At 33.5% G+C, this 22,128-nt stretch overlaps 2 protein-coding genes and 1 pseudogene across 2 annotated transcripts in view; 1 reads left to right on the top strand and 2 right to left on the bottom strand.

Moving 5' to 3' along the window:
• Positions 1-272: 272 nt before the first annotated feature.
• Positions 273-2,931, bottom strand: LOC132739216 (uncharacterized; annotated as a pseudogene).
• A 1,174-nt stretch (positions 2,932-4,105) lies between these two features.
• Positions 4,106-22,128, top strand: part of LOC132739222 (ventricular zone-expressed PH domain-containing protein 1-like) — a 33,488-nt gene continuing 15,465 nt past the window's right edge. The window contains exons 1-4 of the mRNA XM_060726884.1: positions 4,106-4,223; positions 7,102-7,312; positions 8,060-8,204; positions 9,262-9,421. Of these exons, the coding sequence (XP_060582867.1) occupies positions 7,104-7,312; positions 8,060-8,204; positions 9,262-9,421 (514 nt within the window). The 5' untranslated portion in view covers positions 4,106-4,223; positions 7,102-7,103. The remainder of the gene's footprint in view (positions 4,224-7,101; positions 7,313-8,059; positions 8,205-9,261; positions 9,422-22,128) is intronic.
• LOC132739221 (uncharacterized) lies at positions 13,997-21,766 on the bottom strand. Its single transcript, XM_060726883.1, has 2 exons — positions 21,614-21,766; positions 13,997-17,510 (listed from the first exon to the last, which is right to left on the bottom strand). Exon 2 carries the CDS (start codon positions 17,489-17,491, stop codon positions 14,084-14,086), a length of 3,408 nt encoding a protein of 1,135 aa, XP_060582866.1. The 5' UTR covers positions 17,492-17,510; positions 21,614-21,766; the 3' UTR covers positions 13,997-14,083.

Below are 22,128 nucleotides of genomic sequence, written 5' to 3'. Positions count from 1 at the left end.
AGAATTATTCTTAATGACTCAGCACTTTAATATCATTGCATATTTGATCTTGAATGACATAATATAAACTAACAATTTGATGAAATCTATCTTTATTGTTATACAAACAAGATGAACATTTAAAAGTGTACAAAGATATACATAACAAAATGTACATAGTCATGTAAACAGAAATGGCATGTCATACAGTTTAATACCTAGGCAGTATCTTGATTGAGATAATGTAATAGGCTTACATAATTCAGTTTCTGATAAGCATTTTTTATTTTCTATTTGTTACACTCAGCTAAGTGACTTGGTATAATATTCATTCTTTTAAATTTACTTAATACTTTTTTCCTTCAACACTTTACGCATTGCCTTTTTTCAGTGGCTTTAACAAGTTCTAATCTTTTCTTCCTTGCAATGGCATTGCCACGTATTGTCAGAAAAAAATGATAGTATTCTTTCCAAAATACTTAAAGTAAACTTCCCTGGAACAAGTCTCTCTGCATAATATTTTACCATGAACTTGTCCATGATAGCCTCTTTGAGAACTGTAGTTTCAAGAGCATTCTGTGTAAGATTTGTTTCTTTCACTTCTTTCCTAAATTGATTTTCAAACTCCCTTATCAAAAAGAACATGTCATCACTAGGTATCTTTAAACCCCCCTCTATCAAGTTTGTTTGTCCAGATTGAAAATTTTGCTGAGACTGTACTCTGTGTTTGTTTTGTTCAATTGCCTAAGACCATTAATTAATAAGGGCCTCCTTTTCATCAGATTTAAGACTCTTCAGGCGTTTTTGAAGAGCACATATTACAAAGCCAGAAATGTAGAATATAACCTGTTGTTTTTGTTCTGACAGTTCTGTAGAAGTAACTGATGTTTCCTTGTTATACAGTTCACTTCTACTAGAAATAAGGTCTTCTAATAACTGGTGAAGATATTCAGTAAAGATTGTTTATTACCACACAGTTTGTGGCTATATAATAATTTACATGTTAAATATTGCTTATTAAATAACAAAATACGCTTAAACGTACCGTAATTAAGTACAAGAAGCATACTCGCAGTAACAAAAGTTATCATAAGAACTCCAGGACATATTTTGTGTTATCACAAGAACTCCGTGACATTTGAAAAATCAGGTATAAATTTATTAGCCTGCATGGGCTTTAGGTTTGCAACTCTCCGTTATAATTAGGTATGTTAAGTATAGCAACGGAGAAGACAAATGAAAAAGTCAATATGTACGAATAAGCAAGTTATTTGTAAATTTTACTCAAAACTACCAGATTTTTTAAATTAAAAAGGCGATGACAAATGGACTAAAAGGGTTTTCTGAAATATAATACAATATGTAGGGCAAGTTTAGTTATCAAAGTTTAATTTAGCACCTCAAACTCCCCCATTAAAGGTAAAAATGACAATTTTTCACGTGAGTTATCCACGTATATAGAAAAGTTTTCCATATAAATCCGTAACGTTTTCCAGGAACTCCGTGACAGTTATCATAAAGAACTCCAATCCTTCGTGTAACAGCCCCCCCCCCCCCCCCGTAATAAGGGCTCAGTCAGCGGCAAAATCAATAAAAAATTACTTAAAATCACTTAAAAAGCATGAAAGAAAAAGAAAATTTATTTGTTTAACATATAAGATTGAAATATATTTCATTCGTGAACACCAGCTAAATACTGCATCTGGTGTTCACTCAGTGAAATATATTTCAATCTTGCAGGCAAAACAAACAAATATCCTTGTGATATGTACTATGTGTACATGAAGGTTACATTGGAAGAGTTATGAACGATCGATAATAAGTACAGGAACGTATAAAAATGTATTTGTATAATTCATGCTACAGATAAATACCAGTATTTTCCATTTTTTCTATATATATTTTTTTATAATCGGTGATCCGAACAACAATCGTATTTTTTCGGCTCTTTTCGGTAATCATCGATAAGAACCATGAATTCACCGTCGAAAGGAAACTATAGTCTTTTTCATTTCAAATTGTGTTACAGCTGACCAGATCTCTAATTGTAATTTAATCCGGCTTGATCAAGAAACAAAAAAGTATTTTATAAAAGTTCCCCAAAATTTTCGCTAATTTTTTTTTCAATAAATTTATTAAAGAAAAATGAATTTTTTTGACGATATATGGGACTGGAATAACTATGTAAAGAGTATTCTTAAAATTGAAAGTTTTGATTATCAACATTTTTTTTAATTCATAATGAAACAGAAATGCAGTATTTCCAGCGCCGAGGTGTTCCGTGTGTAAAAGTCAGTCGCCGTTTGCGTAAAACTTTATAAACCAGAGAGAAACAAATTTTGAATATGTTACTTATACTAAAACTATTATAAAATTAAGAAACATAACGTTTATGTTCCACCTGAAACATACTACAGCATTTTATGTCCCAGGTTTACAAATTGACTGATAATTGCCTGTTTAACACTCATGATTAGCAGTTGTATAACTTGAAAATGTCACATAAAAGAGCGACATTTATTTAATTAAAACATGGTACCAAAAAAATTAAAATGTAAAACTATATGCAAAATTGGAAATACTATTTGAATAATACAATATTAGGTTTTTATTTAAAACACAAATTCCACAGATATATAAAGAACGGATAGGAAACTCCGAAAATAGACGAGAGACCGATTCAGATCCACAATCCTTTGCGCGCTTCGATGATCCGCTTGTCTCCGATTTTCACGCTATCGTTAAACTTCGGCAATATCCGTGAATTATTACATCGGAGAAATATTTGTGTGGAAAAGTGTGTTTTGTACGTTTTAGAATAAATAACTATTGCTTCTTATATAAGTAAAAATGTTTAGTCTTTTTTTGTTGATGTACCTCCGGGAATTCAATATGGCGGTATTTTGGCTATTTTACCCAGGATGTATCAAATCTCGCAAAATCTCGCGACATATGGTAACTTGCAGGAACACAATTCCGCCGATACTGATTTTAACTGTGTGACATCACAGTTTCTTCTCCATCTTATATTAATTTAGTTCTTATATTTAGCTCAATGCAAATTCAAAGTATATGTTAGTTAGCTCGCGAAAGTGGGAGTTATGATATCTGATATAACTCGTAAATAATTTGTATCTGTTCTCTGAAAGTCATTTGCATAACAAAGTCCGTAAGTTTATTCACCTGTTAAGATTTGGACCGGGACCGGATATCAAGCGATTTGTAGAATTATGTACTTATAATATATTTATATCATCTCTATAGCAAGTCTATACTTCACATGATGTATTCCCGCCTAAATGTATGCAGCTCCAGCGCACTTGGAATTAGTAAATTAAACAGTCAAGACACACGTTTTGTAAGTTGTTTATAGAATGACTTAGATGTCATTGGACTATTGTCCATACAAAGTACCAAACATTAGAGATTCAACTTCAACAGTTTGAATACAGTAACAATACAGTTATAACCATAGTCTGACATAAGTGAGAAGTTCATGAAAAACTTTGTTCACTTCATGTGTAATTATTGCAGCTATTAAAATAAAATTAAAATGAAAAATGAAAGAAAATTAAAAGCAAACTACAACTATGTTCACAAGAAATAACGTTTGCCTTTGAATTAACAGGTTTATTGGATTACTATAATATTAAAAATGCAAGATTTGTTGTCACGATCAAGGTAAATTTGATATGTTATCAAGGATAAAATTGTACTGGAATCATTGGAGAGGTAAAATAACCATTCGTTATCTATTCGTTGGAAATGACTATATGGGGTTTGAACAATGTGCGATGAACATGGATTACAGCATAAAATGAAATCCCTTACGACAAGTTTTTTTATCAAGAACCAAAATATCTCAGAATCATGAGAAAAAAAAACAACACAATTTCGAAAAGTATAGTGGAACTTTGCCCTGTCCTTTTTATGTTTGGGGTCCGCCTGGGCTCCTTGCCGTTGGTTCTTGTTGCTGGGTCATATGGGGGTTGCGTTCATTGAACGCCGCCTTTCCTTGTTGATCTTGTTTTTCATATTTTGACCCAGATCATACACCATACTTAATTTTGCCTGAAGGATAATAGCCGAAGTAATCAGATTGTATTTACCTGTACTTTTATATTTTCATAAACGACGAAAATAACGTTGCACCGCCTGTAAATTGGAATTTTACGAATTTTTTGATTACCTTTTTAAATACTTGAAATTCTTTACATGCTTTCATCAAGATAAGAAACAAGCCGGTAAATAATAAGTTCTATGTCATTTTTCCATGTTCCGATGGTGCGTTCCACCGATCTGCTCCTATTGTAACCGAACTTTCTTCTTAAACTTCATACGGTTTGTGATAATATTTGTATGACCCAACAGGCCAAATATTGACAGCTGACATGGGCTGCCCTTACATGATTCTCATTTAACACTTGTATATTGGATTCCATTTGTGTGTGACATAATTTTGATAAAAAAAATTATTTGATCTAATAAGTTTCCATTCAACCATTGTAGAGTCAACCGTTCCTCTTAGTTTACAATGGTTTCGTATAAATGAAACTTATTTAATTAATAATAGCTAGGACGTGAAATTTAATATGAAAAAGGCAAAGCCTCAAAGCGAGCTTGTAAGATAGTTTAAACAATCGTTCATTTTTATTTTACATTTTCCGTTTTAATTTTGTCATTCGGTGTTTTATATACTGCTTCCGTTTATTCTGGTTCCTCCTTTCTATTATGGTTCCTATATAAGAGCGCAGGACACCAGTCTACTCTTCCGTTTTCATTCAGAGTACATTGGCTTTTATCGTTATCTTGTAATTCGAAAAGTTGCCATGTGTCCAATTCGGTACTTCGGACGAAAGTTTTCAAAACCATCACTTAGCAGGTACTCGCGTTACTGTATAGCTCGCTTTGCAAGCAGGCCCTTCGGGCCAGCTCGTTGAGCTCGCTATAAGATATGAAATCGCTTTCAGTCCGCTTCAAGAAATAAAATATGAGAAAGGCTTGAACTGACAATCCTTGGGTTAATAGTCAAACACAGTTTTAAGGCTTTAAGCAATACGCGTATACTCAGTACAGGCAATCCACATTTTCTGATTATTTTCCCTGAATCTACAGATTATAAGGATTTTACAACGGCCGGTGCCGGTACAGACCAGAATATCTAGCTTGATGGTAACTGTTTACGCTAAACAGTTACCCGAGAGCTAGATATTCCTGTTTGTGACAACAACCAGTGTTTGATTCATTTTCTTGCATACATTACAAATTAATGATATTTTAAAAAGAATTTACATGAACTAATATTTACATTTAGAACTTTTTTTCTTATGGAAGCATATGAATTTACAACATCATTCATAAAGGCACAATAATGTCATCACACAATTCAATTTTAAAAGGCCGGTCGTAATGACGTCATTTAAAACACGGGACTTGTCTTACATTGGGGGTATTGGAGAGGTTTTTCTAACACTGGTGTAAACAGTAGATAATTCTGTCTTAATATGCAAGAAAACGTTCATGTGCTATACCGATTGGATAAAAAGTTTCCCTTGTCCCGATTCCTAATATCAGAGATTTAATTACCGATATTTGTCTCTCAGTAAAAATAAAAACATAACAATTCATATACCTGTCGATATAAATGTAAATCGCGCCTCTGGGCATTGTTTAGACTAGTACATTGTATATGTCCATTTTCCAGATGATAGAAGATTAAATGATAAATAAATATTTTTAATTGCTTATTGACAGCGAGGTGAAATCATAAACATTTCCCTGTGACAAATGCGCCCTGTTGTTCACCAAAGTTATTCTCGCATGTTTAACTCAGCAAGTTTTATCTGTCACTTTTTATAAGGCTTACAGTTTATGTGCTGTGATTCAGTAGGTAGCACACACTACCTCGCAATGACAGTGTAAATTTACATAGATCTATGAACATTTTGAGTCCATGAAAAAATCTAGTTTTGAGCCCCTAAATCCAGCTGGAAATGGAGTTTTGGTCAATAATGAATTTCAATTAAAATATATAAAAACCAGGCATACCAATTCAGCTATCTAGGGCTATATCCTGTATTAGACCTTAAGACCCATTCCATATTTGTAGTGTACTTCTGTATGAAATATAGACAGTGATAAACAGAGAGGATCTTTTCCAGGAGACTGCCACCGAATCTCATCATAAGATGCAGTCTAATTTAAATGTTAGGGTCCTTCTATAAAGCCTGAAAAACTCTTTTTCTTCTCAGATTATGCTAGAAGCACTGCCCTATTTTTCTTTCCTGCAAATGACACACTTGAAACATTATCAGTATTTTAACTTTGTTGCCATTAAAACAAACAATACTAATCCTAAAGTACTGACTGGAGAGTGAGTCCTAAGCCTCTGGATTACTGGATGAGAGCTTGATAAAGAGTTAACCCATAAGTTAGGTTGTTGGATGTAGCCGATACCACTAGCAGGATAACTTCAGCAACACTATATTCAGGGATTTACTGGATGCAGGATCCTGCATGAATATACACCTAAAAGTCTTCTTGGATGCACAGTTCTCAAGCTCTTGCATCCAAGTGGATGCATAAAAATTATAATGCTAGCTTCATAATTCTTACTTAACATTATTAAATGTTGGAAAAAACTTTGAAGTTTACAATTGTTGTTATATAAAAGATATAGTAAGTGAACATTTTTGTTAAGTGAGGAGTTAGGTTGTTGATTAGCTGTTCGACATCATGAATTATTGATTTGGACTCCCACTAAGTACATGCTGGAACCCTTATACAAAACCTGCATTTATTTTTTTATTTGTATTATGTATATTATTAAACTTATTACATTGCAAAAAGGTAATCCCATTATTGTAATTTTAAACTTACTCTAATGAAGGAAAGATGCATTAAAATGAAGGAAGAAAACAGAATTGTAAACTTTTCATTTGTATGTTATATGGCCTTGTATAAACACATTTATTTGCTATGTAAACCGTCACATAGCAGCTTTGGTTATATAACCTAACAAACTATTTATACTTGGTCATATAACCTTTTAAAAAAAATCTTTATAACCAATAAAATACCATGAATAAACACTTCATAGAATTATCTTTGAAATTTTTTCAGGGATGCATGAACTATTTTCCACGGTTTTGACAAGGAAAGACCTGTCGAAAGCTGGAGAATTGTTTTCCCTGGAAGATAATGACATCAAGAATGACTTGACGGAGGTTCTGGAGAGTATCTGTGAGATTGCTAAGAGCCCGGATTATTCCTCAAGCGACAATGATCAGAGTGTCGTAGAAATATGTATCACCCGGGTCACCTCTGCAATAAGGTAAGATTTATAATATTTGTATTCAAATATAATTATGTATGAGACCACTTGCCCCTCACCGCTGTAAGTTCGAATCCCGAAAGGGACTTTGAATTCTTTCATGTGAGGAAGCTATCCAGCTAGCTTACGGAACGTCAGTGGTTCTACTCAGGTACTCGTTCGTGTCTGATATAATGCACAGAAGGGCACCTGAGGTCTTCCTCCACCAATAAAGCTGGAATATCGCCATATGACCTATACTGTGTCGGTGTGATGTAAAGCCCAATAAAACAAACAAACAAACAAAACATGCATGATTAACTATATTTTATCATTACATAAAGAAGGCTTTGTGACATGTCTGTGGTTCTACTCAGGACTGGTGCTTAAAGGAATGCACTAAGAAGTATCTTAGGTCTTCCTTCTTCAATAATGCTGGAAAGTCTCCATATGAACTTTACAGAGTTGGTGTGACTAAAAACCAGTTGAGCTTGCTGTCCTATTAACAGCTGCTCTCGTTATTTCATGAACTGCTGTTATCTTATTGTTATTTATGAACTATTGTTATAGCATTGTTATTTATGAACTATTGTTATAACATTATTATTTAATCTGCTGTTGTAAAAACACTATTTTATGAACTATTATCATTATATCGTTATTTTTAAATTCTTGTAAAATGTTGTAACATTCTTATTATATAAAATAGTAATTCCTTGGGACAGTTGTTGTTGTTCATGACATGTTGTAATCACATTGTTATTTTAGAGAGACACACAGTATAGAAGAGAATGCAGCTGGACTGGTTAAACTCCTCGAAGTTTGTTACTCTCACAACTTGAAACAGTCAGTCAAAGATACAGATCCCCCACATGTTAAAATAGCATCAGACATTATGAGTTGTCTATTTATGGTAAAATGCAGTAATTTATAGTTTATGTGTTTTTTTTGCCAATTTTTACACATTTTTGTCATATGTAGGCAATGGATCTAGGAATAGGATTGCTCACCGATATATCGCAAAAATGTGTTAAAATCAGGATTTCAGATATATTGCATATTGTGTTAAATCAAGATTTCCGGATATGTATGGACGAAGATATGTTTTAGATGTCCTGGTATATATTTAGCAATATTTAATGACTAATTTATCTTCTTGAATCCAGAGGTGAAGACAAATGATCATAAGAAAGAATATCAGAGATCACCAATTGTCACAGAGAAAATATGTCTCGCCCAAGGTTCGAACCAGGGACCCTTTGATTACCAACCAGATGCCATCCCATCTGAGCAAAGCTGGTGGACTGTAATTTATAGAATATTTCATCACAGTAATTTTAGAGTTGTATGTGACAAATACTCAACCAAATAGAATTTCTGTGATGTATAATAAAAGTGATTTAAAAAAGTCTGAAAGTTTGTTTCATAATAGAGGTTATTATACATTGTTGGGTACAATACAGAATTCTATTGGACAAATACACAGCTGTCAAACCTTTATTGGATTAGGCACTAGTAAAGTCCTTATACATGTACAGTTTTTGCAGCTGTTTATAAAATCGTATTGTTTCTCAACTGTAATACATACATGACTTTTATTTAACACCACATTTTTTGACAGAATATTATTTAGTTTACTGAAGTACAAGGAGATTTTATATGATTTTGTTAATGTATTTGATATTAGGACAATATGGACTCAGAAAACAAGGCTACATGAGGCATGATATGTGTTCGATAAAGATTTTGTTTTACTCTGGAAATGACAACAAGGCTAAATTGATAAGAATGGAACCAATAATTCAGGGGTGGCAAAATCAATTGACAAAAACTGTATGTAGAACATGGCTACTTTATTGTCTGTTGGGTTAAAAATCCTGGAAAAGAATTTTTTTTAAAGACAGATTTTTATTAATTAATTTCATACAGTTAACCAAAATTTGATTCTGTATAGCTGTGTATGAATGGAGATTATTCATGACTTGGCAATACCATATGCTGTAAAGTTCCTCACATGTGATCATAAGGAGTTAAGCCACAATGTTGCCAGTTATCTTTCCTTAGCAGCCATTGACAATGCAGATATGCTTGCCAAATATATGGACCTCATTGTATCCAGTATCTTGAAAGGTAAGTCACTTTGTTTAAGACGTGGTTTGCAGGGTAGAAAAAAATTGTCGAGGGGGTGTCCATAGCCGAGTGGTTAAAAGGTTGACTTCAAACTACTTGTCCCTCACTGCTTTGGGTTCGAATCTTGATTTGTTTCATATGAGGAAGCTATCCAGCTAGCATACGGAATATTGGTAGTTCAACTCAGGTGCACCTTCGTGCCTATAATAATGCACAGGTAAACGTTGCGTGGCCATGACTTACACTATACCCCCGTCCCCCCTCTACAACCCAAAACCCTAAAAAAAATTATGAAAAAAAAAAATTTTATGACTAAAATATTATAATATTTTAGTCATAAAAATTTTTTTTTTTCATAATTTTTTTTTTAGGGTTTTGGGTTGTAGAGGGGGAACGGGGGTATAGTGTAAGTCATGGCCACGCAACGTTTACCTGTGTAATAATGCACAGAGGGGCACCAAAGGTCTTTCTCCACCATTAAAGCTGGAAAATTGCCATATGACCATGTGCCGTATTTTTAACCTGTTGAATAGATTTGTTCTGCATTTGGTATAAGAGTCCATTCTATGTTTAAGGGATTTCATTATCAAGACATTTAATATTTCACTATCAGTAGTATAGAGCCTGGTCAAGATCATATTTTACTTCATGACCAACTTTCTATCTCTTCTTTGAAATCAAGGTCATTTGTTGGGTATTAACAGCTCATTTTAACTTCACAAGAAATTTACTTCAAATAGTTTATAAAGTTCAAACACATAACATGAAAGATTTGTTACCAAATTTTGCTTAATGACAGTGTTATATTTATTAACCCTCTGAATTTTTTAAAGTGGACTTGTCAGCTTCCAATACGTCATGCGATTGCCATCATCATTTGGGCATCGCCCTTTCTCCCTGTGGTCACCTCGATCTGACCAATCAAATGAAAAAATTGAGAGAGAGCGAGACTCCCACGCTACAGCCGGCCAGACCTGCATCTACTTCTGTGCATTGAACCACTTTTTTCACCAAGTTATGGGTTACAAAAAGCCACTTTGTAGGACCATTATTCCATTTACCAGGATGATGAGACATCTATGTCATTGCACGTAGGCACAAGCAGTGTTCTCGAATAAGTATAAGTGAGTTGTCCCTAATAATAATTTTTAGGGTTAATAAATGCCAGGCGGGTCCATTTACTGTTAAATTTCCTTGCTTAAATTTCCTCCTTATAGTAATTGTGCCTTTTGATATTCTCTCTGAGATGTTGTTTACACACTGAAAAATGCTCATGTAGAACAAGTTGAAGTAACATTATAGACATATGACAACCAAATTAATCAAGAAGAACACTCCTTATAAATTTTGTCCTTGTTCACTAACACTCTGAGCTGATGGGGAGCGGTGGCCCAATGGTTAAGGTGTCTGCCCCTCAAGCCAGGATCATGGGTTTGACCATGTATCTTCATATGAAATCAGTACAGACAGTTCCAGGAAGCTAACTTTTAAGTGATTAATATAAGTTGCAAGAACTTTTTCACAATCAAGCTTAAATATATGTTTTAAACTAACTGAGCTTATATGGTAGGCAATGTGAAGAGAACCATAATTCTGGTCAACACCCGACAAATGTTTTGTCCAATCAGTTCACCCTTATAAACCTGTGGTTCTGATAAGCAATTAACAGGGAGAAATCAAGAATACATCGACAGATTTGGTTGCAACAGTGTTTATTTAAAAAAGTCATTGCTAACACAGAATTTACAAATTCATCAAACAAAGATAGAACATCATGAAAAGTTGTTTGTTCATTAAAATATGATTGGATGAAAATTAACAGAAAATGAAAGATGAGATTTTTTTACAATTAAGATTCAAGTGATTAACCTTAAATTACTTTTGGTCTTCTCTTCACTATGGCAAGATGATTTTGTTTGCAATAAAAAAAACTCAATACAAAACATCAAATCGTAACACTATTAATGCACAAAAATAATGCAATTTCTTAAGTAATCATTATATATGAAGGTTTTACACTAATAAAACAATCAGTCATTTTATTTTCAATTGAAAAAGAACAATAAATAGAGATATCAATGATGCAACCATAGATAAGGCTTGTTAAAAATCTGGTGTTAAAATGCAATCTGACCAAATGTCTAAGCTCAGGACTTACAAAAACAAGAAATTTTCAAGCAAATTTATAGTAACTGTTTTATTCAAAGAATTAGGATTTTCCCGTCTATGAATTAGGTATAATCATTTCTTAAGTTTCAAGAAGTTGAAAACAAAATTCAAGATTTTTACAGTCATCGAAATTTACACTAGCCTGACAGTATATCTTTGTTTATTTTTTTTTCCCGGCTTGTGAAAAGGATACAATTAATTATCTATATATTTGCTCTAGTAAGAAATTCAAAGTTTCATACTTTTATGGAAATAAGGATTTGCGCTTCCAACTTGGAAAAACCAATTTCAATGACATCTATTGTAGCGAATATGATCTCTACTGGTAAACCTGGTTGGGACACTGATGCTAACGCAGCAAATGTTTACCATTGTTACAACTATATGTCTTGAAAATATTTAAAGGCAATGAGGTTATAGAAAATATCATTGATACAATCATGCATATAAAAAACCAGGAAACCAAATTCAAAGTTTGCAGTTAAAATGAACACATGTATGTAAATTAAAAAATAATATATATTAACAATATATACAAAAGTAGAATACCTAGGTCTGATAAAAATTGTTCCAGAATCGTCAATCTTTTTGAGTTTCTGTTAGATTAAAACAAAATACTTAAAGTACATGTTTAAACATTACATTTAGAATAATTAGTCGGAGTAAAATTTACTTTCACATTTTTACTGTTTTCTTTAGATTCTTCAACCAATTTCATTATAATTTACATGATTCATAAACTTATTAGGGTTCCTTCAAACAGTATTTAAACAATAAATTTATCAACTGTTACTATGTTTTTCTCTTGAATCACACTCACAGACCAAGCGTTAATTTTAAACCAGATTTTACAGAACTTTACAAAATGCAGACCTTTGTATTTTACTTTTTGCGTACATATCCATCAATGTTTAAACTATAACTTGTTCAATTATTATGTGATAGTGCAAGAAACAGAACAAATGATTGAAAAAAAATGATTCAGATGATTATTAAGTACTTTTATTTATCATTCGTTTCAAAAGGTCAAATTTTTATTATGAACGGTTATGACACAATGAACCGTTGTTAATTCAGTTACCAATGCGTATGATTTCTTTACATAAAACAATATAACATTTTTCTTTGTTTAAACATTGATGAATATTAAACCATTGCCCTAAAAAATTATTTACAGAACAAAATGATAAATACACATAAAATCAATTTCATTTAAATGAAACTGGATATATAAAAATTCAAATTCTGATTAAAACATGATTAGCATCAACTAAAACCATGAAAATGATCGTTTACACCTTACCACCCTAAAAACTTAATGAACTTGTTTAGCTTTTAGTCTTGGCAAAATTCAAAAATAAGTGCGGACTGAATAGCGGACAGTGCAGACCGTTATCAGACAGTATGCAAGGATGTGGCGCTTGGCCTTTGTCTGCACTGATTTTACCCATCAGGTGCTGGGCAGTGATTAAACATCCAATATTATGTTGTTTGTTCTAAATTAGCTGTATCACAAGCGTATAGAATGTAATCTCGGGAGAAGAAACAAAATTCTTAGCAGTTTCTCCTGGTTCACAATTACACGATGACAAAAATTTTAAAACTAAAGAAATTTCTGTATAATAAACCATAAGACTTGCTGCAATAAGACTCCTGTTTCCTGCATGGTTAAAAGTTTAAATTTTCTAGCCTATTAAGTGTAATAAAGAAAAAAATATTACTACTGTTAATATTAATAAAACCTAAAATTTTCATTTCAATATACAACTCTATGAGACTTAAATTTCAAAGTTTACAAGAAAAAAAAATAATGTTTAGTATTTGAATTCTGTACCACATTCTGAACAATTTGTTTAAAACACGAAAAAAGAAAAGAAAAACTAGCAACATAAAAAACATTAAAATACAACAATGCATTGCATAATGTATGTATGTATTACTAAAACACAAGGTTCTTTATGGACATTGTTATAATACCATCACAATTCAAAACTTCATAGAAAAATAATCTTATACATGGAATGCTGCATATATAACATTATATTGAGGGGAAAAAGGTTTTATTCATTATTATAACTGTATATCACATTTTTACATACATTGTTTAACTCCTAAAAATTCTCAAGTTTCATTTGTTTTGTCATGCAATTTCACAAAAAAATCATACTTTTCATTTCTTAGTTCAACTACACACAAACTTTGTCATTGTCATGCCTCGTATACTTATATATGTTAGTCCGATTCATTCAATTTCAATTTTGTTAAGTTAGTTAAAGGAGAATATCTTTCATGCAACACCCACAAAAATGTATCAGTCATGGAGTACACTGAAGCACCATACTGCTACGCTACCTTCTTCAGATTCTGTTTCAGTATATACTTCCCATTTATTATTACACAGTTCCATTACTAAATTTTTTTCAGAACATTTTTTTCACATACAAGTTCAGTTTGATAACTTTCATGTTTTATAAAATTTCAGTATTAAAACAATCATACAGTCTCATTCACCATTGTAATAATTTCCTCAGGCATTTCCGAAGTAACAATTTCACTTTGAGCAATGTTTGTAGCATAACCATCTGGCATGCTGACTGCTGTAACATAGTGCACTGTTTCAGTTTGTAACAGATTGCTGGCATCATTATTGTTCATTGTCACAGTTTCAATTTTCTCGTACTGGTGCGGCACCATTTGATTGACGTCTTGCTGAATTATAATTGTCTCTTGGGCAACCGATTCCATAGGCACTGACTGGATTTCAGTATCAATAGATTGTGTTGTAATTATTTCACCTCCAGGAATGAGAACCTGCCCATACTGTGAATCTACCAACTGAACTTGTTCAACACTCATGACTTCAGGCACTTGTACTACTTCTTGTTGGACATTAACATTGTCAGAAATGTCTTGTGGTGTCTCAACAGTTTCAACTTGAGGTACAGTAGCTTGCTCATAAACTTCAACATGAACTTGATTTGCATCAACTGCACCAACAAGATTGGTTTGGACTTCATTCACATTACTTTCATTTATCACTACCGCATTACTACCTTCTACCACATTTCCAAGATTAGCACCTATGTCGCTTTCAAGATTTGCATCAGCAATATTTTGAACTATTTCTGTTTCACTAACAACTTGCTCTTCTTTGGAATCATTTAATGAATTGATTGCGTCTTGTACAGAGGAATTTGCTTCAGTGTCATTTTCACCTGTTTCAAAGTCATCACCAAATTCAGGATTCAAAACAGGTGGGCTTACTTCAGTTGATTCTTTGGGTGTTTCAGGAACATCTGGTTCTGTCTGTGTATTTTGTTCTCCTACCGAAGCCTCAGTTGTGGAGATTTTTGTAATTTCAGTACTTGTATTTTGTGCTTTCTCAACAGGTTTTTGTTCAGGAGCCTTCTGTGGTATGACTACAACTTTAGCAGCTGTTTCTTTCCTTACTACTTTTGGTGTTTGTTTGTTTAAATCTGTTGCAGGAGCTGTAACAGATACGCTGATCTGGGCACCATTTTTCCTTGGAGTAACTGGTGTACGTTTAGCAGGACTGGCTTCCCCATTTGGTATTTTTTTAGTTTCTGCAACAGCATTTGCAGCAGCTTGCTTTGATTCTTCAGTTTCAGGGGCTTTTTTAAACACTTCAAACACCTTCACGGTATTACAACCCTCTTGACTGACTATGAGTTTTTTAACATCATCCTGTTTGTAAAAGCAAAGTTGGTATGGCTTTTGTAGTCCATCAAGGCCATCAGCAACAACTTCATGGTGGGTCAATAAAACTTGCAATCGTTTTCCTGTTGGAGAAAGGACATAGACATTCTGGCCTTCCCATTCTGTGACATAGATGTTGTCGTCATCATCGATTGTAAGCCCTCGTGGTGTAACCAAGTTATCACCAATGCCTTCATACTTGAACTTCACTTTCCCAGTCATGTCAACACTTACAATGTAAGAGAAGTGCTTGATACAGTCTGCTACAATCATTTGTTTTCCAGTGTTGTTTACAGCAAAATAAAGTGGCAGTTTAAACAGACGAGAGCCATTCAAGTCGGTGGACACTGATTGTAACACCTTACCTTCATAGTCAAGGAGATCAATCTTAAAGTGATTAATATCTAGATCATGATAGCGGCCATCTTGGACAGAAGTCAAAATACCACCTTTTGTACATGTTATACCACGATTTGTCCCATTGGTCCGGAAAGATTCCTTCAGTGTCAGCTTACCATCAGACATTGAGACTTTCTGAATACCCTCTTGTGAAAATGGCTTGGTAAAGTATGCATCACTAGCATTGACTGGACTAACTGAAATGTCTTGTGGAATTGTATCAAGTTTCACCTGGCTCAAAAAGTCAAAGTCCTTGCTAAAAAGTTTGATCTTTCTGTTAGTCATGTCAACCATTATTATTTCGCCACTTGGAAATACACCTATTCCAGTTATCCAACAGTTCAACTCGCTGTTATCATCCTTGGATTTAATAGATTTCTGGCAATTAAGTTTTGCCTGAATAGGTCTTTCTGCTCTTGGTAACTCTTTAATTTTCTTTGGTTTAGGACGTTGTTTTTCAGGTGCCTTGGATTTAGGTGTTGCCTTTGGAGTTGCTTTGGCCACCTTTGTAGCATTCGGCTTTGCAGATGTTTGTTTTGGTGTTTTTGCAGTTACACTTGGTGTGACTGCCTTTACAGCTGCTGTAACTGCTTTTGCTTTTGGTGTTGCTTTAATAGACCTCATCTCCTTTTCATCAGATGACATTGGCTTGTTGTAGGTTACAACTTTCGTGATTTTTATCTTAGCTTTCTCACGGTTTTCTGCAGGCTTTGGTGTTGACCCAGACTTAGCTTCTTTTTCTAGTTTCTTTTGTAGCTTTTTCATGAGCTTTTCTGCAGGCTTCATATCACTTGGTTTAAATACTTTTATTTCTCTTGCTGGAGTTGCCTTTGTTTCCTCAGTTTTCTTGGCTGGTTGAGTTTTAGCTTTGACTGCTTTTTCAGGCGACTTGGGACTCTCTGGTTCTGGAGACTTCTTTTTGTCTTGGATAAAAGCTCTCAGCTCTGATACTCGTTTAGATGATGACTCGGTTTCATAATCAGCGTACTTTTTGTTAGGTGTGATAGTCCGTTTGGCTGGTACATCGAGTTCATAGTCAGCAAACTTTTTATTTGGAGTAATCATTCTCCGTTTTCTTGGGGCTTCTGTACTTTCCTCTTGAACTGTGTTTTTCCTTTTAGAGACAGATTCGGCAGCAGGCTGTTTCTTTGCAGATGCTTTTGCAGCTGGAGTTTCTTTCTTAACTGGGGCTTTAGCTTTTGGCGTTTCCTTTTTTTCTTCTTCTTTCTTAGGGGGTTCTTTCTTTTTCTCCTCTGGTTTCTTAGCTGGGGTTTTTTCAGATACGTTTGCAGGAGTTCTACCTTTCTTCTCAGGTGCAGATTTCGCTACAACTTTTGGCTTCGGTTTTACTGAACCCTTGACTAATGCCTTTGGTTTTGCTGCGTTCTTAGTAGTTTTAAGCTTAGCTTTAGCTGCTGCAGCTGCTTTTGCTTTCAGAATTTTTGCCTTTTCAAGATTTGCTTTAGTAGTTGCAGCTTTAGCTTTTTCAAGTTTTGTTCTGGTGACAGTTTTGACAGCTAATGTTGCCTTTTTCTTCGGTGCTGGTTTAGGAGTAGGCTTTTTTGTGGGTGTTTTTGAAGCATTTTTTGCTTTGCCTGGAGTCTTGACAGTCTTCGCAGGTGTTTTCTTTGGTTCAGGTTTCTTTACTTTTGAAGATGTGACCTTCTTGGGTGCTGGAGTGTTTGCTTTCTTTGCAGATGCAGGGGTTTTCTTAGGAGTCTCAACTTTCCTTTTCTTTGCTGGGGTCTTATTGCTCTCTGCTGCTTTCCTTTTCTTGTCTGCCATGATGGACAAAGATGATGGTCTAGAAAGAAAAACAAAAAGAGTAAACATATGGTCACTGAATAAATTTCTTATATAAAGGGTTAAATTGACATTCATTTACAATAAAAATAAATAAGAGGATGCACCACTTTTTTTAAGTGCTTGAAAATAATTTGTAAAAGCAAAATAGCATGTTTTTTTTCTTTATATAACTACTGGTAACTACCCTAAAACGGCACTGTTCCCAATAGAAAATAGACATTAAAATTCCCAATTTCAAATGTTTAAATTCCCAAAATGGCTGTTCAAAATTCCCACAAGGCCAAGAGATTTCTCTAAAATCATTATAATCCAAGATATTCATATAAATCACCACTCAATAGTTTTTCCTGGACAGTGGAAGCTGTTAGCTATCTTTATTTATGATGACTAATCTTATTTGTAGCTGAAAAAATGCATAATAAAAATTCCCAATTTAAGTAAAAATAATGCATTTTTTCCCAATCAGTCTGGAACCGGCACCATTCCCAAAGTATTGAGAAAAAAACGCTGAATGTGTATAAATGCTGAGCAGAATTACCTTCCTTTCACAGTTAATCAGTATTTTAAGTTTGAAAGGAATATTTGAAACCATTTAAAGAAATTAAGAAAATATTCTTATGTTCGGTAAATAATTTTTAGTTAACCAAAGAAAAAACTTTTTTTAAAGTTGGAGCTTCAAAAGGTTGATCAAGATCAAAAACTTCTGTTGTAAAACAAGATTGTAAAATTATAAATTGTTATTAAACCAGTAAATGTAAAAACTTAATCATTGGCAGATAACTTCATTAATACTTCATTATTGGCACATAACTTGATCGACAATTTATATGTAATTTATTAAAGGATAAAATTTTCTAAACATTCATTATGCACTGAAGTCTGATTAAAATATAAAGGACCATAACTCTGCTCATTAACTAACTGAAACCAGACAATAAAAGCATGATATTCAGATATCTTGTAAAAACAGATCATGTATTTCAATATCATTTTGCCTTTCAGATCATATTTAAACTCAGAGTTTTTTTCTCTACTTTGGGAATGGTGCCGGTACCAGACTGATTGGGAAAAAAATGCGTTATTTTTACTAAAATTGGGATTTTTATGCCCCCACAATGTGGGAGCATATAGCGTTGCACTTGTCCGTCCGTCAGTCCGTACGTCCCGAAATCTTGTGAACGCAACTCCTCTTAAACCGGTTGGCAGATTTTGCTTAAACTTCCAGGGATTAACAACCTTAATGTGTAGATGGTAGTAAAGGAAGGAATTCTTGCTGCAACCAAATTTAACAGAATTATGGCCCTTTTTTTATTTTTTCATTATATACTATGTAGAAATTTTGTGAACGCATCTCCTCTTAAACCGGATGGCAGATTTTGCTTAAACTTCCAGGGATTAACAACCTTAATGTGTAGATGGTAGTAAAGGAAGGAATTTTTGCTGCGACCAAATTTAACAGAATTATGGCCCTTTGTTGATTTTTAGTTTTCAACTTGTGTCACATGTAGTCCAAAAAATATTTGACCTAGAGTCATAAGATTGACAGAACAGTGGCGTGTGGGGGCATCCGTGTCCTATGGACACATTTCTAGTTTTTAATGCATTTTTTCAGCTACAAATGAGATTAGACATCATGAATAAAGATAGCCAACAGCTTATACTGTCCAGATAGAACTATTGAGTGGTGATTTATATGAATATGTTCGATTTAAATGATTTTAGAAAAATCACTTGGCCTTGTGGGCATTTTGAACAGCCATTTTGGGAATTTTACATTGGAAATTGGGAATTTTAATGTCTATTTTCTATTGGGAATGGTACCGTTTAGGGTAGTAGTTATATAAAGAAAAAAAACACTGAAACTTGTGTATTTTGAATTTTTTTATATTTCTTGCTTCAATGTATAGATCTATGCAACACACAATAAATCACTACATCTCTGATAGTGTTTACAGCACCTGTCACTGTGGAATCATTGGAAAACAAAATAGTACAGTACTTAATTATATTACAGTGTACGCTGTTCCAACTGCAAATGCAAACAATTGAAATTATTTAATGGTTTATTAGGTACCACATGAGGGGCAGTCATTCAGAGGCGGCTGGGTGCCCAAATGACCGTCTTAAATGCAGTGTTTATTCTAGGAATTGAAAAATAGGGGTGATTTCCCCCCCTCTATTTCAAAAAAGGGGGCGATTTTCAAAATCAAGGGGTGCCAAAATAAACTGCCAATGTTAAATCGTCTGCATTAAGTTTACACTGAGGCGTTATTTATTTAAGGCAGCAGAAGTTGTCCCCCCTTAATTTTTAAACGAAAACAGATTATTACAGAACTGCCGCGATTGATTATAAAGGGATTGACAATACAAACAATCGACCTATCTTTCACGTCTAGATCGTAGCCAAGCTAGGAATTGCCTCGTTTTTTCTTGATTATTTACTACACTAAAATGGCGCCCAACTGTCAGACCGAGCACACTAGTTCCGGTTGGTACGGAACATTCTGTTAATTTCCGTCAACTCACATAACCAGTACCATACGGTACTAAATTACTATAATTAGCTTACAGTTAACTCCCTTCGGTTTCCGATGTAAATGTAAACAAAACAACCAAATATAATGCGGGATGGAAGTTTTACGATTTTATTAACTTTTTTTATAGATGCGCGATTTTCACGCACATGATTTTGAATTGTGCACGATCTGTGAAATACTAGCGTGAATCGCGCAATCGCGCGTCCTAGAAAAGACACTGTAAATGAATTTGAGGCCACCTCAAAACCTAAAGAAAACTTTCTGTTGTATGTGATTAAATCAAAAGACTGTCTCTAGTTCTAAACAAACCATCTCGGAAAATTTTTAATGACAAGAGGTGGGTATGATGAGGGTATAAACATCTGTCATTTAATGCCAGTAAGATCATAGGTAATTTAGTATTCATAATTCTTTGTAAGAAAATAAATGTTGAAATGACATATTAATGTGTTAAGATGAAGGAAAATTTGGGAAAACAACTGTTTTGTGAAAAATATAAATGTACTATAGCCATTGTGGGATGACCCCCTTCCATCACCCAGCTCTTTCTTTGTAAATTACTTAGATATAAACAAGAGTAGGACATCAGAACAGCCAAGCAATCTGGTGAACAATCCTGGCTCTATGTCTGCAATTTTTTCACATTCTAAGCTGGGACGCCAAAAATCAATATATCTACAGTAATTTAAGTTTTTGTAATATTCAATAAAATCTTCGTTAATATAAACAAAAGTTTACATATTCATTAGTGTTTAAGGTTATTTATTTTAACAGTGCATATAGGTTAGTCATACTTGACACACACGTACAACTAGAACTAGCCCATATGGCTAGCCATTGACTTATAAAATTTAGTGTCAAATAATTCTGGAAAAAAAAACTAGAAAAAAAACATTCAATTAATTTAAGTTGAAATTGGATTTCCTTGTTTTGTTTGAAGTTCATACCGGTATAGTTTTTATATATAGAGTCTAGTATATACTTTGAAAATGGAAATGGTGAAATCTTTCTAACTTTATTTTTAAGCTTCAATCATTATTGACACTTGATGGAAAAAAAGCAGTGCTTAGCCTTTTGAAAAACTTTGAGCAAAAAAAATGAGACACAGTTTTCGAGTGTGCAGTTTAATAAATGAAACCTTAGACTTAACATAATGAGGAAGATTTGACAAATCAAATCCTGAATATTGTGGTGAGAATCACAAACTATGACAAACACACAATAAAAGCCTCATGAATACAAGTTTTATTTTTCAACTGGATCGTAGAATAGTTTATAGATCTTCTTAAAAGAATGTTGCAAACTCAATGATTTACTTTTCAAGAGGTTACAGTATCGGTGCCTACGAAATTTTCGTGTCGTTTCCTGCAACAAAGAAAAACTCTCAAACCAAAACGTATTTTCGGCGTTACCCCACCCACTCAACTCCCCATACAACAGTGCGGCCAAGTTATCGTCAACAAATCGGTTAGACAAATAACAATTGAATACAGTTAGTTTCAAGTGCGTAAACAAAATTTTAACCAGAACTTAAGTAGATATAGGCGTTAAATTACATTCTCACCTGTTTTAAAAATAAACCGGCGTCTTTAATTGCATAAATTTTGCAATTTGGGACAAAAATTTCCACTTTTCTCCGAGATGAAGCCTTGCTGACTATTAATAAACAAGTCACGTGGTACGGTTTGCTGTAATGACACTAAAAAGTAACGCGCGGTGTACTCCTGTTGATATGTTAAACAAAGATGTAATGTACGGTCGATTTTTCCAATAATACGACACAGTTATCTGCTCTGTGGCAGGTACAAGCTAGTTGGTTTAACATTGATTTTAGTATTAATTGATATTTTCAGAGAAATGACAATCAAATGCATATTTTTATTTTCTTCAAACTGAAAAAAAATCTACAGTATTTCATTATCCTTAGTAGGCCTATACATAATCTTTTATTTTTATTTTCACAGGTAGATCTATATTTCACACCTGAAACATTAAAAGTGGAAAATATATACACTTGACATATGTATGAGATTTTAAAAAGAAATATTTAAAATTTACATTTTAATTTCTTCTTATTAC

The sequence above is a fragment of the Ruditapes philippinarum genome, unplaced genomic scaffold (assembly GCF_026571515.1).
Source record: "Ruditapes philippinarum isolate M1 unplaced genomic scaffold, ASM2657151v2 ctg5576_1_1_1_1, whole genome shotgun sequence".
Lineage (NCBI taxonomy): Eukaryota > Metazoa > Mollusca > Bivalvia > Venerida > Veneridae > Ruditapes > Ruditapes philippinarum.
The sequence above is the reverse complement of the archived record's forward strand: the minus strand, read 5'-3'. Positions and strand labels throughout refer to the sequence as shown.

Bases quoted from the DNA above. Each gene is read 5' to 3' on its own strand.
- LOC132739221 (XM_060726883.1), bottom strand. From the start codon at position 17,491: ATGGCAGACAAGAAAAGGAAAGCAGCAGAGAGCAATAAGACCCCAGCA.